At 47.6% G+C, this 27,541-nt stretch overlaps 1 protein-coding gene across 1 annotated transcript in view; it reads right to left on the bottom strand.

The window, feature by feature from the left end:
- MORC3 (MORC family CW-type zinc finger 3) overlaps positions 1-27,541 on the bottom strand; it is a 793,723-nt gene that overhangs the window by 159,260 nt on the left and 606,922 nt on the right. The window contains exon 14 of the mRNA XM_086935396.1: positions 22,575-22,795. Within this exon, the coding sequence (XP_086791522.1) occupies positions 22,575-22,795 (221 nt within the window). The remainder of the gene's footprint in view (positions 1-22,574; positions 22,796-27,541) is intronic.

The raw sequence follows: 27,541 nt of genomic DNA, 5'->3' as shown, positions 1-27,541 counted from the left end.
TTGGTGCTATGCAGTCCGGAACCTTACAGCTTGGTGTTTGATACCTGCAGGATCCATGGGACCAGCTCCGCTGCTCCACAGGAGTTCCTGAGTCTTTGGAGAAGTGCTAGTAGTCCTCCCAGGCTTTGGATATCAGCAGCTTGCAGGTGAGACCACTTTGGCGCAATTGTCGAGAGTAGACGAACAGACCGGCAGGGTTGGTGCCAGGTCAGTTACCTCCTCTTCTGTGCTTGCTTTTCCCGGCTCCTCGGTCCTTCTTTTAGTCGGCAGGATCTAATTTCTTGGTGCCAGGGGGTACCCTAAATACTAGATTTAGGAGCGGTAGGGGAGTGTAGGGTTGTAGCAAATGAGCTACTAACCCTTGCGATCTCCACACTCCCTATAAGACAATTTCTGGTGTGAAGAGGGAATAACCTTGTTCCAGAGCTCCTAGGTTTGCCATCATAAAGAAATTTCACATTCACTTCAGCTAGCCCACCTTAGGGATGGAACTGGCCTGAAGGTGAACATGTCTATCTGACTAATAGTTTTGCCACCTGTCCAGGTGCCTAATCCTAATGGGCCCTGGACAGGGGTGGGTTGGGGATGGCAGGGGAGCGGAGGTGGGGGGGGGGGGGAAGCACATCATTATCGCCTGTGAGGGGAGCCAGATTTACATACCAAAGGCAGTGGGCTCTTTAGAACTCCCTGCCTTGGATGCTAATCTGCAGGTCATCCTGTGGGAGGGCGTGTAGACCCCTGTGCAGGACAGGCTTTGTGTATGACCTCCTGAGACCAAAGGCCCTCGCCCCTGGGGTCAGAAACTCTGATGTGGTGCCAGACCGGCTAGGACCAGTCAGTCTGCACACCAATAGTTGGCAGGTTTTCAGAGGGCATGTATTAATAAATACATCACTGGACTCAGTGTGGCTTATTAATATAAGGTATTAATAGGGGGGACTACTGCAACAAAAATTCAGTTTCCTACATCTTTTCAAAAGGACACAGCTGTTGAGGCAGCAGTGGTTCCTGAACATATCAACTGACCCAAACGTAGCTGCCTGACAGATATCCTCTGGTTAGTGTCACGTTGGGAGCACCGCTATTGCGAGTGACCGTTGAAGTTGAGCAAATTCAATTTGACATGTTGGTGAGCATAATTAAAAGACGCCAACCGCTGAATTTATTTTTCTGAGGATTCTTGGAGGCAGTATTGAGACGCCTACCTGCTAATCTTTGTTTCTCTTACGGAATTCATTGAAGTCTGGATATTTGTCCAAGGGCCATTAAAATGTTTTGATTGGCTGAATCTATATTAAGTAACATCTACTCGCTCAAGATACTTTTTGTCCTGATGACCGCACAGTAACCTAGCGGTTGAAACGCCGTCGAGGCCTTGTGGCCACAATTTGAGAAGGACACATTATCTGTTTGTTAGCCACGTGTTTGGCATGTGATTTGTGTGTTTTTTGTTCTGCCAACATTTTTCTTGAGCGTTTATGTTCCTTCGATTTTTTAAATATAAAAAAGTAATACATGCATAATAAATTCTGACTGCTTTTGTAAATTTGTATATGTGTGTCTTTAGGCTTCTTCTTCCTTTTCTTTTTCTGTAATTTATTTACGTTATAATTGTTCACCTGAACCGTTTGTTTGCGGTTATAACTAGTTGTCCCTGATTCAGGGGTGTTGGATAGCCCTTGTAGCTTGTCAATAACAGATATCCAGAACAGGCACTCTGGGTGCCAATGTATTGCTAGTCGCCTTCAGACATTCTTGAGGCTGCTACTTAGCCAATGTTTGGCAAATTTTAATGCAGAGAACGGTCAATGAGAGATGATCCATTTCTGCACCACCTTGTTCTCCACCCCACAGAAACACACAAAGAGCTGATCGCCCACCCACTGTTTTTTGGTGCGATTAATGTAAAATCTGAGTGCCCTTTAAAGGCCCAAACGATGGGGTCTCTCTTCCTCTTGCGAGGGATGAGATGGAGCAAAGAAGGTCGGGAAGATGAAGGTTTGTTTTTTTGTAGGAATGCAGTTTGAGCCTTTAAAACCAGTTTGTCCGGTAAAATGTTGGTATAGGGAGGCTAAACTGACAGTGTGGAGGTGTTATTACCACCAGGAAGACAGTTTTTAATGAGAGTAGATGGAATGAACAACTGTGAAATGGACCAAATGGGGTAAAGATCAGAAAAGTGAGACCACTTCTGCTGCATGATAAAGGGCTTAAGCTGAAACACATTACAACCAGTGATTTGAAAAAGGATGGCTGGTCTGGACAGCGAAAAAAGGCCAAGAAAACTGACAGGTAACTTTTCAGTGTGCCCAGTGCCAAAACAACATATCCGACAGTTCTATCTGCAACAGGTCCAACTGGCAGTAACTATCCTGTGCTTCTGCCTGCCTGTGGAATCAGGTTCTGGTTTTGACTGAAAGGGGCCTGTCTGTGCCTTCAATCTAGACAGTCACACAAAGGGAGTTTAGGTGTGCACTGCATATCCTTATGGCCCATTATCAGGCTGATGGGCCTTCCTGAGCTAGAGTGGTGGGAGGAATGGTCTCCTACACCTGAACAGGTCTGAGCCTCGCCTCTCACAATGCTGTCTCCGTCCCCCTGGAGTGTGTCTGGAGCCAAGACCAGCACATACAAGAAATTGTGCACTGCAGAGACAATCCTTTGAAGAATGTCTACTTCAAAGGCCAAAAGGAGAATACGTATTGGACCTAAAACCGAAGACTGTTAGAACACTTCTGAATCAAGAGGAGACTATCCCAAGGAGAAGAGCTGTAAGGGGGAGTATTACCCCTTTGCTGTGTGTTGCTTTGCTGGATTGGCCTGCAGTTGCTGCTTCGGAGAGGAAAATGACTGGACTTTGCCATGTATTCTGTTTGTGAAGTTTATCAAAGTGCTTGTGTGTGCTTACCTCCTGTCAAGAAGTCTCAGGGACACAAAAGACCACCTTTATTTACAGCACTTGAACTCCACTACTGGGAATTATGACCTGCCAAGCAGTGCCAATTCCAGTTCTGTGCCATTGAAGGGGCCTGTTGGCCTGTAACTTCAAGACAAGGATTACCAATGCGGTCACAGACGCCAATGCCTATACCAAAATCGTGGTCACCACGCAGGGAGAGCGAAGCACCGACCTCGACGACATCGCAGCCCTGGTCTCACCAACGACAACGTTACTCTCTGACATCGGCGCTTCTGCCTGCACTGTGGCCATGGCACTGCCTCGTTGCACTGACTTCGACCTCCGCGTTAGTCTCATCGGCGACCCCAAATAAGCGCGGTCACTGGCTCCACTGCTTGCACTGCAGCCGTGGTTACCCTCTTGCTGCCCTCGACGACAACCCAGCCTTAGGCTGCCGATGACAGTCATCAACTTCGATGCCAGCACTCTGCACGCCGCTGCCTGCACCTCAGCCATGGACACCGAACTGCGATGAGCACATCGCACCAACCACAAACACACTGCAGCCCGGCTCTGCAGACTCCTGTGCTGTCGACTTCGATCGCCGAGAGTTCAATCTGCAACTTGTGTGACTTCAAGGACTCATCCACTTATGCACCGAAGTGCAGCACCAACGTCTCCAGACTCAAGGACACCTCACTGCAACACTTTGCCACAAGGTTCTCGAGGTCCCCTCAACTCCCAAGTAGGTTGTGGGTCTTCCCAGAAGTCGTAGCCCGCCCTAGATTCCATGACGCCGCAATAGCCCCAGTTGGCGCTATCGACTTCAAGGAACTGCAATTTTGCTTTACCCATAAGAAACTCACATCTTCGCTTGATATATTGATTTTTTTGTCCTTTTGGTTAGATCAACAATGGCTTTTTTAAACTAGTTTGGTGTCCATTTTAAAGTGTTTTCACTATGTTGCTGTGTGTGTTTAGTACAAATGCTTTACACATTTTCTTACCAAGACTAGAAGGAAGGAACCCTAATTGGACAGGGTGAATATCACTGCCAACTATAGACCACCATGTCTAGCAGCCCACCTTTATCAGCAGGTAGCGTCTGTGGACCCGTAGGATGGTGATGTGAAAATAAGTGTCCAGCAAGTACAGTCTCTGGGATCCAAGGCAAATAGAACCTGGGCCAGGGTGAGCATTCTGAATTTGTACTTGTGCAGGAAGGCGTTGAGAGGGTGGGGGGGAAATCTCAGATAGGGCATAAGCCAATGTCACTCTTTGGCGCAAGGAATAAGTGGATGAGCACACAGACATCACTTCAGAGGCCGGCATCCGAGAGCCAAAAAAAAAAGCCTGCTCTTCCTGGCATACAAGAGAAATACAGTCCTCTGAGAAGTGGTCTGATGGTGGTGGCTGGTGCGGAGGGTCAAAAAGAATTGACAGGACATAACCCCATTGGACAATCTGCAACACTTACTTGTCGGAAATAATATGTTGCCACCCTTCTAGAAAGTGGCTGATCCTGCCTCCTATCAGTTGGCTGTGTGTTGTTAAGGACAATAAAGGAGTTTTGAGGGTGGCAGATGACACAGTGTCTATGTGCGACTATGCAGGAGTGTAATCCTGTCGTTGTTGGCATCAACGTTTTAAAGGCCTGTGATATTTTACTGTTGGATGCAAAACTGGTACCAACACCAGTGTAGAACCCGAAGTGAGTTCAAGGGGCACCGATGGTTCTGAGAGCAAACCATTTGCCGGTAACCTAACAGAAGGGCCCTAGGAAACCATGGAGACTAAAGGTGACCCAAGATGTGCACCATGGCCCCTCAAAAGGCTTTTACCTGCTGCAATATCTCAGATGGACCCAGGAAATAGGGGTCATCAGGACCAAGAATAAATTGGCTTCTGTGTGGAAAGGGGGCAAGATCTGAAGGCATGGTGATGGCCTTGCAACTGCTCTGGAGAGCAACAGTGCTGGAAGGGTCCTACTTGGACCTCTTACGTTTCTTTGACTTACTTGACAACTTAAACCATGAAGAAAATCTGCTGCGAAAGCGGGAGCAGTTTCAAGTCCACACGAGGATCAGACTCCCTTGCTACTTGTTACATTTTCCATACTACATATGTAATGAATAGAAGCAGGGGTAAAAACGACCCTTGACTAGATGATCCATTAAGTATTGCTCAGATTGTGGGTACAGGGATTTGAAATAAAAAGCTGATATTTGCAATCTCACATGTGGCAAACAGGTTTATAACTGGTATCTCCCCCCCAGCGGTAGAAGTATTGTTGGAGCACATGGTTGTTGATTTCATATTATGTGTCCAATCTGCTGAGCAGGTTTGCAACTTAGTTGTCCACTACTGGGAGAAGGTCTACTAGGAGAAAGGCCTGGTTAAAAGAGGCTGGCACCAAATTATCTTCATTAGCATGGCCAATTGTAGGCTGAGCGTGCCCTCTTGTTTTCGTAAGTGGTACATGGTTGTAGGAAGCTGGGTTCTCATAGTACCCCCACCCCCACACACATTTTGCCTGATATTTGATGCAACTGACTGACATGAACTGGGTTCCTGCCAACCAGGTCCCCAGTACCGGTGTTCATATAGGCGGTGTAGTTACTCAGCCCATTGGCTACTACCTTACACTCCCCTAACACCCCTAAGGGAACCTCTGGCACCAGAGAAATCAACCCTGATGACCTCACAAGAGAGAGGACACCGAAGAGCCGCAAAAGCAGAGAGGGGAGAAGAAGAAGCAGCTGACCTGGTACCAGCCTGCTGGCCTGACTTCACCAAAGTCACCTCATCCTGCAGCTGTTGACACCAGAAACTTGGGAGGACTGCCTGCATTCGATAAAGAACCGAGACCTCCAGTGGGACAGCATAACTGTTCCCTGCAACTCGCTGCAACTCAAAAAGAAAGGACTCTGAGGACTATGGAACCACAAAAACCTGACATCTGAAGCCATGACTGCAACGTTCGCTCCAACCCAGTCAAAGTGGGCCAGCGGTGTCATCAAGGTCCCCAAACCCTCCAGAGGCAGAATCAATCATGGTTTCACCCCTCATGCACCCTCCGACGTAGCCTGCAGCCTCTGCACTCAGGCCCCCTACCGAGGCAGCTCCGATAAGGAAAACCCAGATGCCTACGGACACCTCTGCACCCGTTGCCCCTGGGCCATGGAGAAGAGGACCAACGGTGTTCCTACGTCCCAGAGCATTGGGAGGCCTGAGCCCCCTATTGGTTCAGCCCGACTGGCCTCCTAGCCAAAGCCTGCAGCTTCTTTATGCAGGGACCTATTTCTATAGAATATTATTCAATCAATCAAGTAGTATTTGCATATGGCGGATAATCACACAAGAGGGTATCCAGGTGCTGTGCTGCCAGTATCAGTTGAAGAGTTTCTGACGTTGTTTTGCACGTGTCCGCCCTCGTGCCGCTGGTGATGTACTTCTGGTGCTGCCTTGGACTTTGCCCACCATTCACATTAACTCCTGGAGATTGATCCCGTAAGTCGCTGTACTGTACCTGTTTGCAGAACTTGTACTTCCTTCCATAGGATAACACTGCAAACTCAAACATTGCACTGTGTCCACTTTTTGAACGGAAAATATTTTATATTTAAAAACTATTTACCTGAACGATTTTTCTCTGATGCCTAAACATATTGAAAGATACTTGGTATTTTTATAAAGTGATGTGGATCTCCTTGAGTCATGTGTGCCATTTATTGATCTTTGTGTGTATTTAAAAAATGTCTTGTGCTACTCTGTGTGAATATGACTCATTACAACGCGTACTAATACCACACGTGCCATTACAACGCGGGTATTACTACTCATTGTAAATTACAACAACCTACCATTACATCACCTACTTTTACCACAAATAGGCCTTTACCACGCATGCCATTACAATGCAAAGGCATGCATAGTAAATGTATACTCATGGTAAAAGTATGAAAGGTAAGTTACACTACCCTGCCCCAGCCTAAACCTTAATTTAGTACTCCTGCACGACACTCTTCCCCTAACCCCATTCCTCCCCCTACCTTAAAACACTACCCTGCACGATGCTCCGACCCTCCCCCAAACAATAAAACACTACCCTGCACTACACACACACGCCCCACCCGACCACCTTTTACCCTAAAAAAGTAACCCCCACTCCAGTCCCAATGCCTCTTACCTCTCTCTCCTCGTAGATCCTCTCTCCTCCTGGTTCTTGCTGCATGTTGTGTCTGAGGGGAGGTGCACAACGTTGTGAGGAAATAGAAGAGCCTCTGTTTCCTCATAACGAGGTAGAATGCCATTTTTTTTTTACATCGCATGCGTTGCAAAAGTGCATTTGATGTAAAGCATTGCATGAGTTGTAATGCTTGCGTGTAACGGCATGGTGGGAAACAGCCGCATTGTAATGGCTGTTTACCCTCTGTGTTAAGCCTAAGGCTGCTCAACCACACTATCCCCTAACAGAGCACTTTGGGATTGCATAGCAAACCCCTTTCCACTCATAAGGAGACCACTGGACTCTTTTCATGGTACATCAGATTTTTTATATATCACATAAAGAGCTAGCTTCCTACAATAGCTGTCAGGAAGACTGTACTAATGAGCACTGCCTTGTGAATGAGGGTGTGAAATGATGAAAGCGCTAGCTGAACTGCCAACAGTTCCAGTACAGTGGTGTGTAGGTAACGTTGTTGGAGAGACCAATGACCCTGGACTGTAAATTGGGCCAGGATTCCCCCCCCCCCGTCCCCCTCCCCCTCAAGAGGGAGGCATCAGTATTGATGGTCACTTGCAGCCGGGGTAAAGGAATGATCTGTCCAGTAAAAAGTTTTTGCTGTTTCACTATAGCAGTTTGAGCCAACACTAGATCATCACACTGTCCAGTCACTAGGGACCTGTGAGGAAATGGGATGTATTATCTGTTGTGGACGTGTGATACACTTACCAATCCCCTTAGAACCAGCAGGTTTCATCTGTCAAACCCTCAGCTCAATCCAGGGCAGCTGTGGCACTGAGCAGTAGACAGAGGAGCTAGTGTAAAGCCTTCAAACAGTTGTTTGTTATGTTAAAAGTATTTATATAGCGAGCATTCACCAGCCAGTTTCATGGCGCTAAGTATAGGAGCAGAACCAGCGGCACAATATCTCATTTGTATGCGTGTATAAAAAGCCATGTTTTCAAAAGTTGTCTGAATCAGAGATAACCTGCTGTTATTTTGATGCTAGGTGGAAGAGAAGTCCAGAATCAAGGGGCCAAGACAAAAATTCTAGAACCTCCTAGTCTGCTTTTTTCATCCCATCTCAACCAGAAGGTTGAGATGGGATGACCTCAAGTTATGCAAGGGAATGTACTTTTCAATTCGGGAAGAGAAACTCCGGACTGCTACCATGGAGGGATGTAAAAATGATAATCCAGTCTTAAAGCCAAGCGCTGTTTCACCAGCAACCAATGTAGTTTCCGCATCAGGGGTGTAATGTGGCATCTCCTAGGTTGCCGGTACCTCACCCTGGCTGCCGGGTTTTGTGCCAACTGCAATCTCTTAATCAGGAATTTAGTGAGGGAAGTTAGATTAAATATGCATATTCTATTTGTGAGATAACTAATGCCAGGACGACCTGAACGAGCGCTTCAAAGGTGAGAAATCTACCAATTTCCCTAATCATCCTGAGTTGGAGAAAACAGGAGGACACTACTGCCCCACTTGAGGCTTTATAGAAAGTTGTTTGTCAACAAGGACTCCAAGACTCAACTGAGTTCTTTAAAGTAAGGTTGAAAATGATCGACATATCGGTGAACCTCAATGCTGTTTTCTGTGAGTAGAGCACAAGGGGCTCCATGTAGAGGATGAAGATGACTGGGGATAAAACGGAACCCTGGGAAAGGGGGGGCTCCAAAGGGGATGGGACTCTTTTAAAGTCTATGTGAACAAACTGGTGTCTTTTGGGAAGATAGAAGGATAACCAATGAAGGACAATGCTGGTGAATCCCATTTGAGACTCCAGGGTGCATATGAGGGTGGGATGGTCGACTGTGTTAAAGGCAGCTGAGAGGTCCAGCAATACCATAGGCAGGGGCCATCTTCGTCTGTAGTCGAGAGGGCATTTTCTATGATGTCTAAAACAAAAGTCTTTGTGCTGTATCTGTGTGGATGGGGATCTGTAAAAATGTGTCTAGAGAGCAAGTATCGCCATTACAGAGCAGTGGAAAGACTTGTTGGAGAGATGTAATCTTAACAATGTGATCTACTCTCTCAGCAGTTAGAAATAGAGTACCTGACGCAAATTTCAGTCTTTCTGGGGATAAGAAAATGCAGGCAACAGACTTTTGTCCTTGCGATAGTTGTATGACTGGTTTTATGGCTCCATTTTGGAGTAACACTTCTTTGTTGTTTGTGTTTGGTGTTCTTGGCTGATATTGTTCCAGCAGAATGGTATATTGGATGAGGTGGTGTGGATATTTAGGCAGACTTTCATGAAAGGTAAAACACGTATCTAATATTGTAATATTAATCCCTTTGATTAGAACATTCTTCATTACTAAGCATTAGTTCCTGCAAGTGGTGGTACAAGCTGTATAATGAGGGGAGGATAATTAAAAGCGGCTACTGCCCTCAGGGACATATCAGGCTTCCAACCATCTTGCATCTGCACCTGGACTCCGCCACATCGGATCTGGTCGGATCATTCGCTGATCAAATGTTGGGTCCCAGGTGATTATTCATTATCTCCGTCAGACCCTCTATGGAGGAAGGTCAGAGCATGGAAAAAAGTGGAGGCTGATTCTCTAATCTCTATGCTTCTCTCAATCCCACCCCCAATTATGGGTAAGGGTAATTTAGACCAAAAAACGGTAGCACTGACCTCTTGGCTTCTGGTCGCAATTGATGCACTGGCCCCGGAACGGCCTAAGAGGATCAGAGCGAAAGGAAAAGGAGCCCCTTGGTTTGACGCAACCTTAAGGAATGGAAAGCAAGCTCTGCGTCAAGCAGAGAGGAGATGGAGATTGATTTACAATTTAGCAGATTGTGACACCTAGAAGATCCTCTTGGCCAAATATAAGGCTGATATCCTATCCAGGAAGGCAGCCTTTTATGAGGACAGAATTGGCCAAGCGGGTAATAAGCAAAGAGAGATCTTTTCAATTCTGAAGGAGCTCACACAGACAAAGCGTAAAGCTTCATCTAATGACCGCCCGGACTGACACTTTTCAGGAGTTTTTTCTGCAGAAAGTCCGGGATATCATCAAGGACATCACTAGCACCTCGACTGACCTCAGTGTACTAGACCCCAACAGTCCTCTAGATCTGAGCAGAAACCTGAATAGCTTTCCCGGTTTTGACGAAATGAGTTTAACAGCAATAGCTCACCAGATCAAATCAGGTTCCAGAATGGACCTCTGTCAGCCGAGGATATTTCAGATGGCTCTGCCGGGGCTGAAAAAACAGCTGGTGGTTCTATTAAATGAGTCACTAAATTCAGGTTATCTGCCAGTGAGTCTGAAAGAAGCTAGGGTTACCCCCCTCCTGAAGAAAGCAGGGGCGGATCCAAAGGCATTAAAAAACTATAGGCCGGTCTCCCAACTTCCGTTCCTGGCAAAGATCCTGGAAAAGCAAGTTCTGAACACCCTAGCTAGGTACTTGGATGATCACGCACTTCTCCACCCCAGGCAGGCAGGTTTTAGATCACAACATAGCACTGAGCTAGTGATGGCTGCTGTTGTGGACGATCTGAGAATCAGGGGCGATAACAAACAGCCATGTGCCCTGATTCTCTTAGATCTGTCGGCGGCTTTCGACATGGTCAGCCATGCCATCTTGCTGAACCGTGTAGTGAAACTGGGAATAACAGGGCAAGCTTTTAAATGGCTTAAATCCTTCCTCACAGGCCGGACTCAGAGAGTGCAAATGGAAGACCAACTATCCTCTGCTAGTGGTGTGACCCATGGCGTACCTCAGAGATCGGCACTGTCCCCACTTTTATTTAACATCTATTTACAACCTTTAGTGGAGGAGCTAATGCATAGAAACTGTCAAATTTTTAACTATGCAGATGACACACAACTGCTAGCTCAACTTGACAATACCAGTCAGGCACAGGACTCAGTGAAAAACCTTCTTAGGTTTACGGTTAATTGGATGGCAAACAACCTCCTGAAAGTTAACCCGGACAAAACTGAGGTACTTATTGATAGACGGGGCCCTTGAGGGTCGGCCGAGCAAGCGGGAGAGGCCTCCTGTCGAGGCCCTCTCCTTAGATCGTACGGACGAGCAACTACCCTCCCACAGATAGACGCCACACAAAGATAGGTTCTGCACACTTTTATAGGTATTCTTAAGTAGGTTATACTGGACGATACAGTAGGATCAGGATACGGTGTTTCCTTCAATTCTAGTCTCTGGGGGTAAAGGGGTAGCGGGACAGTCTCGGTACCGGTCCGGTACAGGCGTATAGCTCTCAATCCTCGAGCTGGAGGGTTCTCAAGTAGGGGCAGCGGCAGCGCCAGCAGGCCGCCAAGGATAGTTCACGAGGATAAGCCGCGGCAGCGCCAGCAGGCTTGCAAGGATGGTTCACGAAGAGGATGAGCCGCGGCAGCGCCAGCAGGCCTTCAAGGATGGTTCACGAAGAGGATGAGCCGCGGCAGCGCCAGCAGGCCTTCAAGAATGGTTCACGAAGAGGATGAGCAGCGGCAGCGCCAGCAGGCCTTCAAGAATGGTTCACGAAGAGGATGAGCCGCAGCAGCGCCAGCGGGCCTTCAAGAATGGTTCACGAAGAGGAGCCGCGGCAGCGCCAGCAGGCCTCCAAGGATGAGTTTGTCTAGGTGTCTCTCGACTCCAGGATACAACTGGCTTCCTGCTCTGGAGCTACCCCAGTTATAAGTCTGGCGCCCTTTGATGTCCGGACCCTCGCACTTGGAGGTCGGGGGGTCCGGGATGAGGGAGTCCAGACACCCAGCAGGGGGGTGGAGCCAGCGCCCAGGGAGGCTGGGGGCGATCGAAACCAGGCGGAGGGGAGCCATCAACACTCCTTCTCCCATTGACTCGCCAAGTGGTCTCGTTACCCCCTGGGTGGATGGTGGTGCCTCGATGTCGGGGCCTGGCTGGGCCTGAGGCTGAGGTCGACCCGAGGCCAGGTCGTGGATGGTCCAAGATGGCGGCTGGGCCGGGGACGGTGGTTCGGGAAGGGACCCGGGTCAGCCGAGAATGTTGTGGTTACGAGCCTGGGCTCCGTCGGGGAAGAGCTGGGGGTTGACCCAGCGGGCTGCAGGTGTAGTTCTTGTCCGGGGAGCAGGGGTGGTAGTAGTCCGAGACCCGCCATGCGGGGAGGAGTCGGGCATGCCACGAGGCCTGTCCAACACTTATTATATCAAATCAAGAAAGTCCCTGGTGTGAGCTTTTCTGGCCTCCTGAACTCGGGGAAGTACCAATCCCAGGAAGAGCAGTAAAAAGCTTAGGCTTAAAAATTGACACAGATCTGTCAATGGCTCCCCAAGTCCACGTGGTTGTAGACTTGTTCCCATTCTATCCACCTCGACTCTACAAACCATTGTGTCTGCCACAATCATCTCGAGGTTGGACTATGGAAATGCTCTTTATCTGGGGCTCCCTCGAAAGCTCCTGAAGAAATTGCAGGTGGTCCAAAATGATGCGGCCAGGCTGATTTTCTCACTACCACGGAGCACACGAGCGACGTCTCTTCTTCAGAGGTTGCACTGGCTGCCCACTGAGCACAGAATGCAATTCAAGTGCCTCTGCATAGCCCATAAAGCTATCTATGGGGAGGCTCCCAAATATATCAAAGATCGTCTGAGGAAGTACGTGCCTGGCAGAACCTTGCGCTCTTCTTAAGCTTGCAAATTAACCCCTTTGAGATTCAACCTTAAATCTAATGGAGGGAGAGCTCTGTCGGTCCCTCTCCCTCAAATCTGGAACGAGCTTCCGGCATCTTTACAAGGGGAGCCAATACTGCTACCCTTTAGAAAGGCGTTAAAAACTTACCTGTTTGAAAAGACGACATCTCCAACGTAAATAGCCAACTAGATGATGGGCGCGTTACAGACAGCTATGTGTTGTGTTCCTTTCTTTTGAAAAGCGCTTAGAGACCAGTGGTGATTTGCGCTATACAAAATTACAGTAACATAACACAACATAACACATGTGTGGCCTGGCAAGTGGAGCCACCCCAGTCCTGAACCCTTGGAAGTGGGCCTAAGGTGTTTCCTAGCAACGGATGCATCTTCGCTGCTGAGCGACATCACTGAGAAGAAGCGACACATCACCGCTGCTGTGTGGATTGGGCCCATCGCAAAGACCAGCATCACCCACCACAGTTCTCAGAACAGACGGATCGTCCCCGCAGTGCGCACATTCAGAGCACAGGTTTTTGCATCTCTCTGCGACTATGACAACTCTGCATCACAGCTCCTCGAAACAAACACATCGCCAGCCGCGCGCCGCATCCCAGACACTGGACTTCACATCGCAAGCCCGGCCGAAAGGAAAGGATCCTCAAAGACGACGCAACAGGACCTCGCACCACAGCCATGTCACATTTCAGGACTGACCCATCGCTTCGCCTGCGCCCTGCATCTGCAACTCTGATCCATGCAACACTCTGCAACCAGGATTTAAGGTCCTCTGGTCAGTGGGCCTAACTGGGTCCTGGTAAATGGCTTACATTCCATTGTGGTTGGCCTGAACTTGTGCTTTGTTCCGGTCTGGCGTGACTAGATATTTCCCAATAGACCTTTATGCTTTTTGGCGTCATTTTCACTATATATTTTAAAATTCAATATTTCCAGTTCTGCTAATTGGATTTTTTTCGTTTGGGACTTGCTTTATTTATTAAAAATTAATCTTTTGTTCTAACTCTGATGTGGGCTCCTTTGTGGTTTGTTTTCACTGTTTTAATGTTTGAAGTGTTGCACAAATACACATTGCCTCTAAGTTAAGCTTTACTGCTCTGTGCCAAGCTACCAAGGGGGCAAGCACAGTTTAATTTGGGGTTTGCTTGTGCCTTACTCTGACAAGGATTGTGGTTGCTGCTTGACCAGGGCTACACCCCAGACAACCAACAACCCATTTCTTACAGCCATCAAAGGCTCCAAAATTTAGTGATTAAATGAGAGAGCAGAAGTACTTGAAATAACTTAGCACTGCTTGCTTTATAAGTTAGACCGGGCATGCTGTTCTTATAAAGTAGATTGCCTAGACTAACTGCACCCACTACTTTGTAAGTACGGACTGAACGTTATACTTCTGATGGATACTTCTAACCGCAGATCCCTCACCTTTAGAAAATCCCCAGATACCAGACTGGATTCAGGGAATTCTTCCAGCAATGGTCCCACACAGCAGTAACCAACACCCTGCCATCCTGGACGTGAAAGAGTGGAGCCACATACCTTACCCCCACTACTTTCCGTCCTTTCTGCTCTCAATTTTATCAGTCTTCTCATGACTTCAATAACTTTACAGTATTGTAGGGAATGATTTCACCACTTAAAGCAACAGGATTAAAGCCATGTTAACACTAAAGAAAGCAGATGTATTTCACCAAACCGCATGCGGCATGCTTGTGTCACTTAGTCTCAGTCCATGACTAAGTCATGCAACAAGTTTGTCCTCATTGATCGCAAGGTGCTTTGAGACTGGGAAGCTGAACTCTACTTTGCTTAGCACAGGAAGAGGTTGCAGACAAAGCATAGCTCACGCTTCCCTTTTTGCTTTGCAGGTCCGGTCATGGGGCTGAATTTGAAGTCAAAGCAAAAGAGTTACCAGTTCAAGCGGCGCTCAATACTGTCCCACCACTCAAAGTCTATCGAGAAAGAATGATAATAAAAAAAATCTCGCCCCCACTCCCCCATAAGTCCAGAGTCCAAAAAGTTCCTGCAATTGTTCCTGGCACCCCATGAGTTACCTGGGTCATCGTCGACCTTGCAGCACATATTAGCCCTCAAGGAGGCCATGCCTCAGATTTTTAGTGCAATTCAAGCTCCCTCAGGCGTTCCTTTCAGGCCCTATGGAGCTAGAAGGGCTCCAGTTGGACTTAAGCTGGCAGATCCAGCCTGACAAGTATGCATCCTAGAGGACAGTTACTGGGTCGATACCAGCGATGATACTGACTTCTACTCCTGCATCAAGGTCCTGCTGGTTCCTTCCCTACTGATGCTGACCATGCCAGTGCTGGTCCATGACACGATCCCAGTCTCCAATCCAGATCCAACGTTGCCTGGTTACCAATTTATGTTGTGCTATACAATCACGAAAGGACAGCCAGTGATTCCAATCCCAGAACTCTGCCTTGATGCCAATATCACAACAAGATTTTTGTCTTTTTGTCTGATTCGAACCCAATACAACAGAGCCCAATGTCTCTCAGGGCCCTGATGATGAGGAAGAAGACAAATTGGTGCCTCCTCATTATACTGATGATGCATTGGATTTAGACTTACAAAACACCAGCGGGCTATACGCATCAACTAAAAAGAAGTTAGACTTTCTTTGGGCCATTATTAGTGGGAAGTGCTTCATTTGCAGTGGTGATTCTGAAGGCAGCTGAGAGATCAGAATTGCAGTTGTTCACTACTGTGACAAAAACATTTATTGACTGACATCCTTCACTCAGGGCCAGATTCATCTGAGCCATTATTGGCATGTAATGCTTGCCTTAGTGATGCCCTGCTTGCTAAATGTTCAACGCCATGTTGATTTCTGCTAGTCTGTGGCCATACAACAAAGACAAGCTCGAAGTGACCAGAACTTTCTGACTAAGCACGCTACACCGAAGACGCTGATTCTTCAGTCTTCTACAAGTAGTTTTCATATGAATTCCTTTCAGATCAATCCTCTTGATAAGGAATCAGAGACGTCATGCTCTCAGAAAAAGCTACATTAGACCTTAGGTTGATAAATACAGTTGGTCTTTTGGGTAGGAAAACCCATGCATTACGAGATATTGCCAGAAACATTTTGCCCATCGCCCTGAGAACATTAGGGCCCATACGAAACATGAAGGTCAGGATGCAACAAAGGGCATGTTCCAAGCTGTCCAAGACACTACAGACTGCAGCAGCAATTATTTGGCACTAGCATTGTGCTCAGAAGGCACATGTAGATGAGATCACCTAGGTTTTCTGGAGACATGCAGAAAGACATTCCTAATGGACATGGTTCTAGGCTCTTTGAATCTTTCCAGCACCTAAGCAGCTTTTTCTCCAAAGACATTCACACTACAGCATGATCTCTGGGGCTATTGACATCAACTAAACAATTAACCCATTAATAAAGAAAATTAAGAGGTTATTCCAGGGGTTAATTTGCAACCTGTTCTGCAACATCCAACCCAGTCCGGTTGAGTCCAGAAGGAGGCACCAGTAGCAACCCCTCACAGCAGCAGAATCCGCAATTTTCAAACTCTTCCTCTGCTGCTGCAGGGGCCACCAAGCCTCTTAGGCTCATGTCTGGCCAGTAGGAGGCAGGATACATTTCCTTCTGCTTTAGACAGGTGGGTCCTGAAAATTGCTCACAGGGCTACTGACATTAGAAAAAATTAGGGAGTGGAGAGTGGCACCAACGTACACATTCCTAGGAGTATAGATTAATAAAATAGGTTGATCCCAGGCCAATGTAAAATCCTAAAAGTGCTTGGTCGAAGTCTTACATTTTATTTTGCATTCCAAAGATAACTAAAGGACATGACAATCCCAAATATATCGGCTCTAATTAATGGAACTAGAAGAAAACTAATGCCAACTCTGGTGTGTGGGGTAAATGCATATCCAAACACTTTTGATACTTGGTTGGATAAATCTCAGTATAATTGTTATCGTCATCTTCTGCCTCCATAACTGTATAATACCATCACAAATCTGACTAGAATGTAATCTCACATGACAACAACTAATACTGATTGCAAGATTTCTACTTTACTGTGCAGAATTGCAGGTGGCTGACTCAGGCTCATTGAAATATTTTTTGTGGCAGGTAATAATGAAGAAGATGTTGTATTGGAAACATTATTCTAGTAGTTCTTTGTAAAATCTAGAAGAGCATGAAATATGGAGTGTGAACCTTCCACAAAAGCAACTAGCAAAGGGACTGTTAAGCAAACAAAACAAATATCTGCAGGCTTAGATACTGAGAACCAGAATATGAACTAACATGGTAACGTGACAATAAAACTAATAAAACTGTATTAGCTCCTGAATGTGCAAAGTTATCTGAAGCGACCACTGGCACTACATAAGAAACGGAAACTAATTAGGCTAAGATTTGTTTTTATTCCTTTGAAAGCCTGCTGATATAGAAGATTTAGTGTACCACTGACCAATTTTGTGTATGTAACCAGGTACCCAGTATACAAGGGAACAACAAGGAAATGGACTGGTGGACTTATAGTGACGAGGATTCCCTTACTCCTTCACAGGACGAACAGAGTTCCTGGCGCTCATTCACAGAAGGAATTCAGAACGGCCCCTTTAACTGGCCGTATGACCCGGACGAAGGTCCCTCCCACCGTGACGTTTGCTTCGCCGCATTGGATAAGAACCAGGATGTCCAGGAAAGAGTGTGTGACATCACAGGAGGAGGAGAGAGAAGGACGGAGGAGTATGTGAACGCGAACCGGCGAGTGTGTGGACCTGAGGACGCCGAGCTAGGAAGAGAAGCAGACGTGCCCCAATGAGAAGTAGACGCGCTACAGAACGAAGCAGACGAGCCAGGAGGCCAATGGGACTGCGCTGCGCTGTGCCACACTCCCGAGGGAGGAGTGTGGCTCAGACAGGTACGGGATAAGTTTACAAGTTGGGTGGGACGTCGGGGTGTGTTCCCACGTTAACAAACACCCTGCTCCTTAGTATTCCCGCACCTTCCTGGACCCTATAAATACCCTCCCCTCACCACGACTCACAGTATCGGTAAAGCGTCTCACTAGAGGTGTCCCTCCATTCCCCCGTTACCCCTGAGTAAAAAGGTACGAGGACTGAAAAGTAATTAGTCCTTTCTTTGTTTTGTTTCTTTCCGGACATCACGAGAGCCGCCCCATCCGAGAAGCCCCAACCACGGGCAAGACGGTCTTCGGTACAGCAGCTGTCCCAGTAGGCACCACGGACCCAGTCAAATTAGCCAAAGAAAGACTGACTCTCAGACAAAAGAAACTGTACATGAAAATAAAACCCGCTTTGCCCAAACCTCGTGTCCAGCCCATTACTGACTCCCCTTTACAGTGTACCACTGACCGTCCTGAAGCCTTCAGAAGCGGTCGCTCCCCTCGCAGCTCCCAGCACTGTTGCGGTATCTTAGCGCTCTGCACTGCCAGACTGCCTCACTCGCATTGCCATTGTGACCTGCTTGCCATTCATTTGTATCGCAGCGCTTTATTTGTTAAACGTGCATTAGTGCCTGTCTGCTGCTCGATTTAAATATTGATCGTAGCGCTATATTTCGAAAGCACGCTTCTAACAGCATTGCATTGTGATTGGCTGCCTTAGGTTGAATAATTTACTCTGTGCATAGCGTTAATAGAAGGTTGGATTTTGTTTTGTGCATACCGTTTATTTTACCTTGTGCCCCAATCCAGTTTTGCTTTTGGCCTGCAGCCATTTTGTTGTTTGTTGTTGTGCCTCCCTGCCCGGACCTACACCCCGCTACCGCCTCCCAGATGCTCCTCCCTCGCCCCTCCCCACTCCACTACCCACTTATGACAGATGCTTTTTAGCGCAGCGAACGCGTCCTATGCGCGCCGTAGGTGCGCCAACGGTAAGCCCGTCTACGCCCGTCCGCGCCTGGACCGTGCCCAGCGCCATACCCCCTGGCCCTCCCGCATAACCCAATCCGCCCTTCATAACATACGCCGCCACTACCCTCTCAGTCCTTAACCCCAGTCGACCATTAAATTGCTACCAAGCTGCCCCAGGACACACCCATGGACCTTTCTCCTGCCAATCCTGCAAATTCGACTGCATCAAGACCCACACCAAATCCTCTAACTCCAAACATAATTCTGACTCTAACCACCTGAAGTGCATCCTGTTGAACACCCGCTCGGTCCAAAGAGACTCCATTGAACTCTGGAACCTACTCGACACTACTCAACCGGACGTCGCCTTCCTTACAGAAACCTGGATGAACGCCTCTTCAGCACCCGACATCGCCATAGCCATCCCGGACGGCTACAAGATCATCCGAAAAGACCGCATCAACCAAACAGGAGGAGGCATCGCCATCGTCCATAAGAACACCATCCGCATCACAACCAGCTCCGACGATAACCTCGCCAACGCCGAACACCTTCACTTTCAGATCCACACCAACCCCAAGACCACACTCAGAGGCACCCTCATCTACAGACCACCTGGACCCCACACACAATTCAGTGAAGACATCACTGACTTCATCAGCCCACATGCCCTCACCTCCAAGAACTACATTCTACTAGGAGACCTCAAATTCCATCTGGAAAAGAAAAACGACAGCAACACCACCTCCCTTGTGGACAACCTGAACAATCTCGGACTCAAACAACTTATTGACGCCCCCACCCACCTTGCCGGACACACGGTCGACCCTATTTTCACCTCCAGCAAGCACATCTCCTTCGATCACACCACAGTCCTCCACTGGACGGACCACAGCTGCGTTCACTTCAGCTACAAAAAGACCACGACCCACAACCCCCCACATCCTATTCCTCGAAGAAACTGGAACAAAATCACCACCGACCAGCTCTTCACTCTACCAAAACCCCCCTTCCATATCATCGGACCCAAACCAAGCAGCCACCAACCTTACACAATGGATCACCCACAGCGCCGACGAACTAGCACCCTTGAAGAACCATCCTTTCAAGCAAAGTAGCAAAAAATCCCCCTGGTTCAACGATGACCTCAAGAAATCCAAGAAGATCTGTCGGACTCACGTAAAAGCCTGGAGAAAAAACCCAACCCCTGACAACCTGGCCACCTTCAAGAACGGCACCCGCAAACACCACCAACTGATCCGTTCCACCAAGAAATCAGCATTCAAGGACCGACTTGACAACAATGCCCATAACAGCAAGGAACTATTCAACATAGTCAAAGAATTTACCAACCCCACCGCCGGCACCGACGACATCACTCCCTCCCAAGAACTCTGCGACTCTCTATCCCCATTCTTCTACAACAAAATCGCCAATATACGGAACAGCTTTGAAACCAGTCCGAAGACCAGTCCTCCCCACCCACCACCGAACCAAAACTGCATTCCAACAACCTGTGCGCCTGGAACCCAATCACCACCGAAGACACCATCCGCCTTATGAACTCCATCCACTCAGGATCACCAACCGATCCATGCCCCCACCACATTTTCAACAAAGCGGATTCCATCATCGCACCCCATCTCCGCGATGTCATCAACTGTTCCTTCAACTCCGCTACCTTCCCGGAAAGCTGGAAACATGCCAAACTCAGCGCCCTTCTGAAGAAACCCACAGCAGATCCCACTGAACTTAAGAACTACCGCCCCATCTCGCTCCTCCCATTCCCTGCCAAAGTCATTGAGAAAGCCGTCAACAATCAACTTGCCGCCTTCCTCGAAGCCAACAAATCCCTCGACCCCTCACAGTCCGGCTTCCGAGCCAAACACAGCACCGAAACCGCCCTCATCGCAGCAACAGACGACATTTGAACACTACTGGACAACGGAGAAACAGTTGCCCTCATCCTACTCGACCTATCCGCAGCCTTCGACACAGTCTGTCATAGCACCCTCATACAACGCCTCAGCAACATCGGAATACAAGGGAAAGCATTGGACTGGATCATCTCGTTCCTCGCCGGAAGAACCCAGAGAGTCCGCCTCCCCCCTTTTAGATCTGAGGCCACCGAAGTCATCTGCGGCGTAACACAAGGATCATCACTCAGCCCCACCCTCTTCAACGTATATATGAGTCCCCTCGCATCCATAGCACGCCAACACAACCTCAACATTATCTCCTACGCAGACGACACTCAGCTGATCCTATCCCTCACCAAAGACCCAAACACCGCCAAAACCAACCTACACGAAGGGATGAAAGACGTAGCCGAATGAATGAAGAACAGCCGCCTAAAACTGAACTCGGACAAAACGGAAGTCCTCATCTTAGGATCATCCCCCTCTGCCTGGGACGACTCTTGGTGGCCCCACCAGCCCTGGGAACCGCACCAAGACCTACAGATCACGCACGTAACCTGGGATTCATCCTGGACTCCTCCCTCTCAATGACCAGACAAGCCAACGCCGTCTCATCTTGCTTCAACATCCTCCGCATGCTCAAAAAAATCTTCTGTTGGATCTCCACAGAAACAAGAAAAACGGTCTCCCACGTACTGGTCACCAGCCGACTGGATTACGGAAACACCCTCTACGCCGGAACCACAGCCAAACTACAGAAAAAACTCCAACAAATCCAAAACGCCTCAGCCAGACTCATATTGGACATTCCTCGGCAAGCTCACATATCTGACCACCTCAAAGGCCTCCATTGGCTCCCCGTCAACAAGAGAATAATGTTCCGCCTCCTCACCCACGCACACAAAGCCCTCTACGACCAAGGACCTGATTGCCTCAACACGCGACTGTCCTTCTACTCCCCCTCCCACCAACTACGTTCGTCCAATCAAGCCCTTGCCGCTATTCCGCGCATCTATAAATCCACCATGGGGGGGGGAAGATCTTTCTCCTACCTAGCGGCCAAAACCTGGAATTCTCTCCCCACCCACCTCCGCCTTACACAAAACCACCTCGCCTTCAGAAAGCAACTAACAACTTGGTTATTCAACAAGTAAAGCACCCCCCCCCTCCCTCAAACGCCTTGAGACCCTCTGGGTGAGTAGTGCGCTATACAAATCTTTGAACTTGAACTAGCTAAGCAGGGCAGCCCAAAAAACATCAATCCAAATTCTATGCATTTGAAAGAGGCTTTAATATTTCAGAAAATGTTGATTGCACACAAAAAAGGGAGAATCCAGTCAAGTGTGAGCACAATTTGTAACATATATGAAAGCAGCAATTAAGTAACTGGATTAAATAACAAGCTAGCACTGGTTTGAGATTAACCCTCTATTAATGACAAGGACATAATTCTAACTGCCTGCTATACAATGAAAGCTCTTTTAAAGTGGGACTGTAATGAACGTATCAAATTATATCATTTTATTGTGATAAAGTCTCATTTATTGCTCTTTAAAATGTGAAAATTGTGAAATGATTTTAAGTTATCATACTATAAAATCTACCTGCATCTGAGGCCATGGAAGGCGAAAGACACAAGAAACTAACACCACACTCAGGATTGGTGCTTATATTAAGACTCCGCGGGCACTTCGGGGTAGCATAAAGTCACTGTGGAACCATATGACACCAACTACCGATAAGGGGAAGCTTTTGTGGAACAATTCTACAAATCCAGTCTGGCTCCTGGAGATATTCTAAAGGTGAGGACTCTGCAGTTAGATAAATAATCCCACCAGAAAGGACATTACCCAAGGTAAGTAAATTGCTCTTAAGGCTGCAAGTAACAGGACACTACAGATTCTAAGCTGCATTGTTTCGGGTGCCGATATTTGTATTTAACTTGTAATCCGTTTAAAAAAATTCTAATTTGATTAGAATGAGTTAAAATAAACATCAATATGTACAAACCTGGAAGTGTCTGGTGTAGAATTACTTAACGCTATTAACTCAGGAGCACTGTGCTTATTTGAGCTTTTTCCACATCTTGAAATGAAGAAGGTTAGAGCGGGAGAGGTTCCAGTTTGGAGGGGTACTGAAATGCTATCTCTTCCAGGTGGTGATGGGGATGCTGGTGGATCAATGTTTGGTGTGGGATTAAGCCAGTCTAACGAGAAGTTTTCAAGAGGATCCTGTTAAAAAAAAGGAGATAAACACAAAAACATATTTAAATATGAACCTGACAATTTTGGTGGCCAGCCACATAGTCATTTCAATTGAAGGTATCCGAAAGAGCTTTTAAACTGAAGCGCTGAGTAACAGAGAAGGTAAACCTTCTCTATGTACTCTGCATCTTTACAGGTGTTCTTATACACAAGTATGTTGAGCACTCCTGCTTTGTTGTAAGATACAATACAGTAAACTATCTTACACCAGACTACAAATGACATCAGTGGAACATAAGGTTAGTATTTTTAGATTTAAAAAAAATTATGAAAGTGTTTGCAACCATTATATAGACTTCTCTATTCTAGGGTAAATAATTTGAGAAATGAAGAATCTCAACATACATTTCAATACTTAGCGTCAGTTCAACTTTAAGCCATATAAACAGATAAAGTGCTATTTGGCAATATAAGCGGGTCGCTACATACATTAAAGTATAGCCTTCTCAGACTAGTTTAGTCTGACAAGGTGATGGTGTGTAAAGAGGAGAGGAAGTGAAAAGGGGATCTGCCCATAATTTTGCCAGGAATTTTTCATTCCAGGCTTTAAGTGCCAGCACAGTTAACTGTAGAATGGCTCACATGACGTTTACTTGATTTCTGTACACAATCCACATTAGGGCATGGTCTGCAGGACAGCGTCTTCCCCAGTTTCTGAAACCTGTGGCATTGTCATGGGAATAGAAGAACAATAGTTACTTACCTGTAATCTGTGGTTCTCCAGTATTGGTGTCTTTCATAGATTCACATGCCTGAATCATTCCCCGTCGTCGGAGTGGGAGCCCACGGTACATAAAAAAGTAGTGAAATATACCCTTAGTACATAAGAGATAACAATATACCCAACCAGGAAGTAAAGTAGCCCTAGCTACAGTAAAAGAAACTTCCACATTAGAACCTGTCCATGTCATTATGTATGGACCAAACTGCAGCCAATCAGGCCACAGCTCCCACCAGCAAGCTCTCCCCAGAGACCCAGGCTCTCAGATTTTTGTAGCACCGGAGTGTACCGGAATAAGTATAGAAGAAAAAAGCCAAGTGAGCCTCTGAGGGGAGGTGGGTGGGTGCATGTGAATCTATGAAAGACACCAATACTGGAGAACCACAGATTACAGGTAAGTAACTATTGTTCTTCTCCAGTATTAGGGGTGTCTTTCATAGATTCACATGCCTGAATCAGAGTAGTGAGCAGTAATAGTCATAGCATTATATACAGCTCTTGGACGCCAAGGCACATAGCAGTAATGCAGAAACCACAAAGGAATAATAAAATAGGCGTAAAAGAGCAAGAGGAGGTGGGAGAGAAATAGCAGAGGCTCACCTTATTGGAAAAGATTACGCAGGACTGCTCTCCCCACCGAGGCATCGGTGTCGCTCGAAGCTTCCAGACAGTAATGCCTCGTGAATGTGTGCCTGCTGGACCAGGTAGCAGCTCTGCAGATATGCAGGAGAGGCACACCAGCAAACAAAGCAGTTGAGGAAGCAACTGCTCTCGTAGAATGTGCTCTGGGCAAGGTTGGCAAGGGTTTACCCGCCTGTAGATGGCAGAGTCCAATCGCTGAAGAGACCCATCTAGCGATAGTTTGTTTAGTGACTGCACTGCCTTGACGTGGTTTGCCATGCGCAACAAATAACTGATCAGTTTTCCTGATGGCAGCTGTCCTGGAGAGATAGAACTTGAGACACCGCTTGATGTCCAGCGTGTGTAGAGTTCGTTCCGCTGGAGATTGCGGACTTGGAAAAAACGTTTTAAGGATGACTGGCTCATTCAGGTGGAAATCCGATGGCACCTTGGGTATGTACCTCGGGTTGGTGCGCAGTATCACTGAATCATTTGTGAATTGCAAGAAAGGTGGTTTAGAGGAAAATGCCTGTATGTCACTGACCCTTCTGGCAGATGTCAAGGCCAGTAGCAAAGCCACCTTCCAGGTGACGAATTTTAGATCAGCTTTATGAATTGGCTCAAAAGGATGGCGCATGAGTTGAGCTAATACAATATTCAAGTGCCAGGATGGAGGCGGTCTACGGACTGGTGGAAACATGCGGAATAAACCCTTAAAGAATTGCTGGACAATCCTTGCAGAGTACAGCGAAGTTTGACCGTCCTGTCGGTATCTCGATATTGCCGCTAAGAACACCTTGAGTGTAGAGTGTGCCAAGCCCGATTTAGCAAGATGTAAAAAGAAGGGCAAAATCTTGTCTGGTTCAGCATGGATAGGATGTAAACCCACAGTCCTGCACCAAGCACAAAACCGCTTCCACTTGAGCCTGTAAGTTTTATTCGTGGAAGGCGCCCTAGCATTGTCCAGGACCTCCTGACAGTCTTGAGGAATGTTCAAATGCGCGAACTCATGGTGTTGAGGAGCCAAGCTGACAATTTTAGAGAATGAGGGTCTGGATGATATATTTTTCCGCCTTGTAGAGTCAGAAGATCCGGAATTTGAGGCAGCTGAACTGGATCGCACTCTGAGAGGAGAAGAAGCTGCGTGAACCAGTATTGTCTGGGCCACCGTGGGGCAATTAGAATCAGACGACACGGTTGTCTCCTCATTTTGTTGATGACCTTGGGGATCAGAGGGATCGGAGGGAAGGCGTAGGCAAAGATTTGTTTCCAGTTCAGAGAGAGAGCGTCCCCACACGACTCCTTGTGAGGAGTCCAGCTCGCGAAATGGGTGCATTTCTTGTTGTGGTAGGTCGCGAATAGGTCTATCTCGGGGCGACCCCATCTCAGGAAAATGTGGTCCAGAGCTGGCTGATGCAGTTCCCACTCGTGAGTGCTGCTTTTGGATCTGCTTAGGGAGTCTGCCAGGACATTGGCTACTCCCGGGACATGAACTGCCGTCAGGTTGATATTGTGTTCCAGGGCCCAATTCCAGATTTCCTGAGCTTGCTGAGACAAACGGGCCGATCTTGTGCCCCCCTGCTTGTTCAGGTAGTGCATGCTCGTCGTGTTGTCTGTTCGGATCAACACGGACGAGTTTGACAGAGTCACTTGAAATGATTTCAGGGCGAGGAAAATGGCCCTCAACTCCAACAAATTGATGTGCCATGTCCTTTGTTGTGCGTTCCATTTGCCACTGATTGTCATCCCTTGAAGGTGAGCGCCCCAACCTTCCAGCGAGGCATCCGTGGTGACGACGAAACTGGGGACTTCTTCTAGAAAGGCGCGGCCGACTTGCAGGTTGCGTGCCAGAGCCCACCACCGAATTGCGTGTTTCATTCGAGGTGTTAAGACGATGACATCTTCGAAGGAACCGGATACTTGCACCCACTGGTGGCCGAGTTCCTCTTGCAGTGGTCTCATTCTCAGACGACAGTTCGGAGACAGGAGAATGCATGATGACAACATCCCCAGGAAAGATTTTAATCGTCGAACTGAAACGCACTCTCTTCTGAGGAGTGCTCTCGCCAGGTCCTGGATCTTGGCTTGCCTTTCGTTTGAAATGAAAATCTGAGCTTTCCTGGAATCCAGAGTCGCTCCCAGGAAAGACGTCTTCTGAGACGGTGTCAGGTATGATTTCTCGAAATTTATTGAAAAACCCAAGTCTTGAAATAGAGACAGGCATGTTTGGACGTGACTGCTTGCGGTGGCATAGGAATTGGCCTTGATAAGGCAGTCGTCCAAATAAGGATAAATCTGGATACCTTGCAACCGTAAGTGGGCCGCCACCGGTGCCAACATCTTGGTGAATACTCTCGGGGCTGAACGTAGCCCGAAGGGAAGGACCTTGAACTGAAAGTCCCTGCCGGCCACTCTGAATCTTAGGAACTTCCTGTGCCTGGGGAAGATGGGTACGTGGAAGTAAGCATCCTGTAGGTCCAGGGTTGCCATATGTTCGCCTTCCGTCAGAAACTGGAGGATCTCCTGCAGTGACAACATTCTGAATGTCAATTGCTTGATAAATTTGTTGAGGGCACGCAAGTCGAGGATGGGGCGCCACTCCCCCGACTTTTTGCGTATCAAGAAGAAACGAGAGTAAAACCCTTGACCCCTCTGATGTTGAGGTACCTTCTCGATTGCCCCTTTCCGAATCATTGCATTGATTTGGAGGAACAGCTCCTTGAGATGTGCTGGGGGTGGTCCTTTTGGGGGCGAATTTGGAGGGGCTTTTACAAATTCCAATACGTGACCCTTTGAGATTACATCCAAGACCCATCTGTCTGTTGTAATTTTGGACCATTGAGAGTAATGCAGGGATATTCTTCCTCCAATTCGTGGCTGGCATAGGCAGAGTGGCGGCAGGATGTTTTCCTCACTTTTTGTTGGCGTTGTCTCTACCTCGATAAGTGGATTTTCCTCTGGATTGTGTAAAGGTGCTCCGCCTTTGGCCATAAGGCTGTTGTTTGTAAGGTTGGTACCTTTGGTTGTTTTGATTGGTCTGATATGGGCGTTGCTGGTAATAGCCCCCTCTGTTGGAGAAGTTACCCCTTCCTTTTGCCCCACGAAAGGAAGACTTACGGTACTGCAGAGTACCCAACGAACGTGCCGTTTCTGTATCCTTCTTAATGGACTGTAAGGCTTCGTCCACATGCGAGCCAAACAGGAATTCGCCGTCATAAGCCATATTTAAAACTTTGGCCTGTACCTCCTGGCGAAAAGACGTAGATTTTAACCATCCTTCTCGTCTGAGCACTGCAGCTCCTGCCAACTGTCTAAAACCTGTGGCCGCTACGTCCACTGCAGCGTCGATAATTTCCGACGACGCACATTCG

Source organism: Lissotriton vulgaris, chromosome 8, assembly GCF_964263255.1.
Source record: "Lissotriton vulgaris chromosome 8, aLisVul1.2, whole genome shotgun sequence".
Taxonomy (NCBI): Eukaryota; Metazoa; Chordata; class Amphibia; order Caudata; family Salamandridae; genus Lissotriton; species Lissotriton vulgaris.
This window is presented reverse-complemented; position numbering and strand designations above follow the sequence as displayed.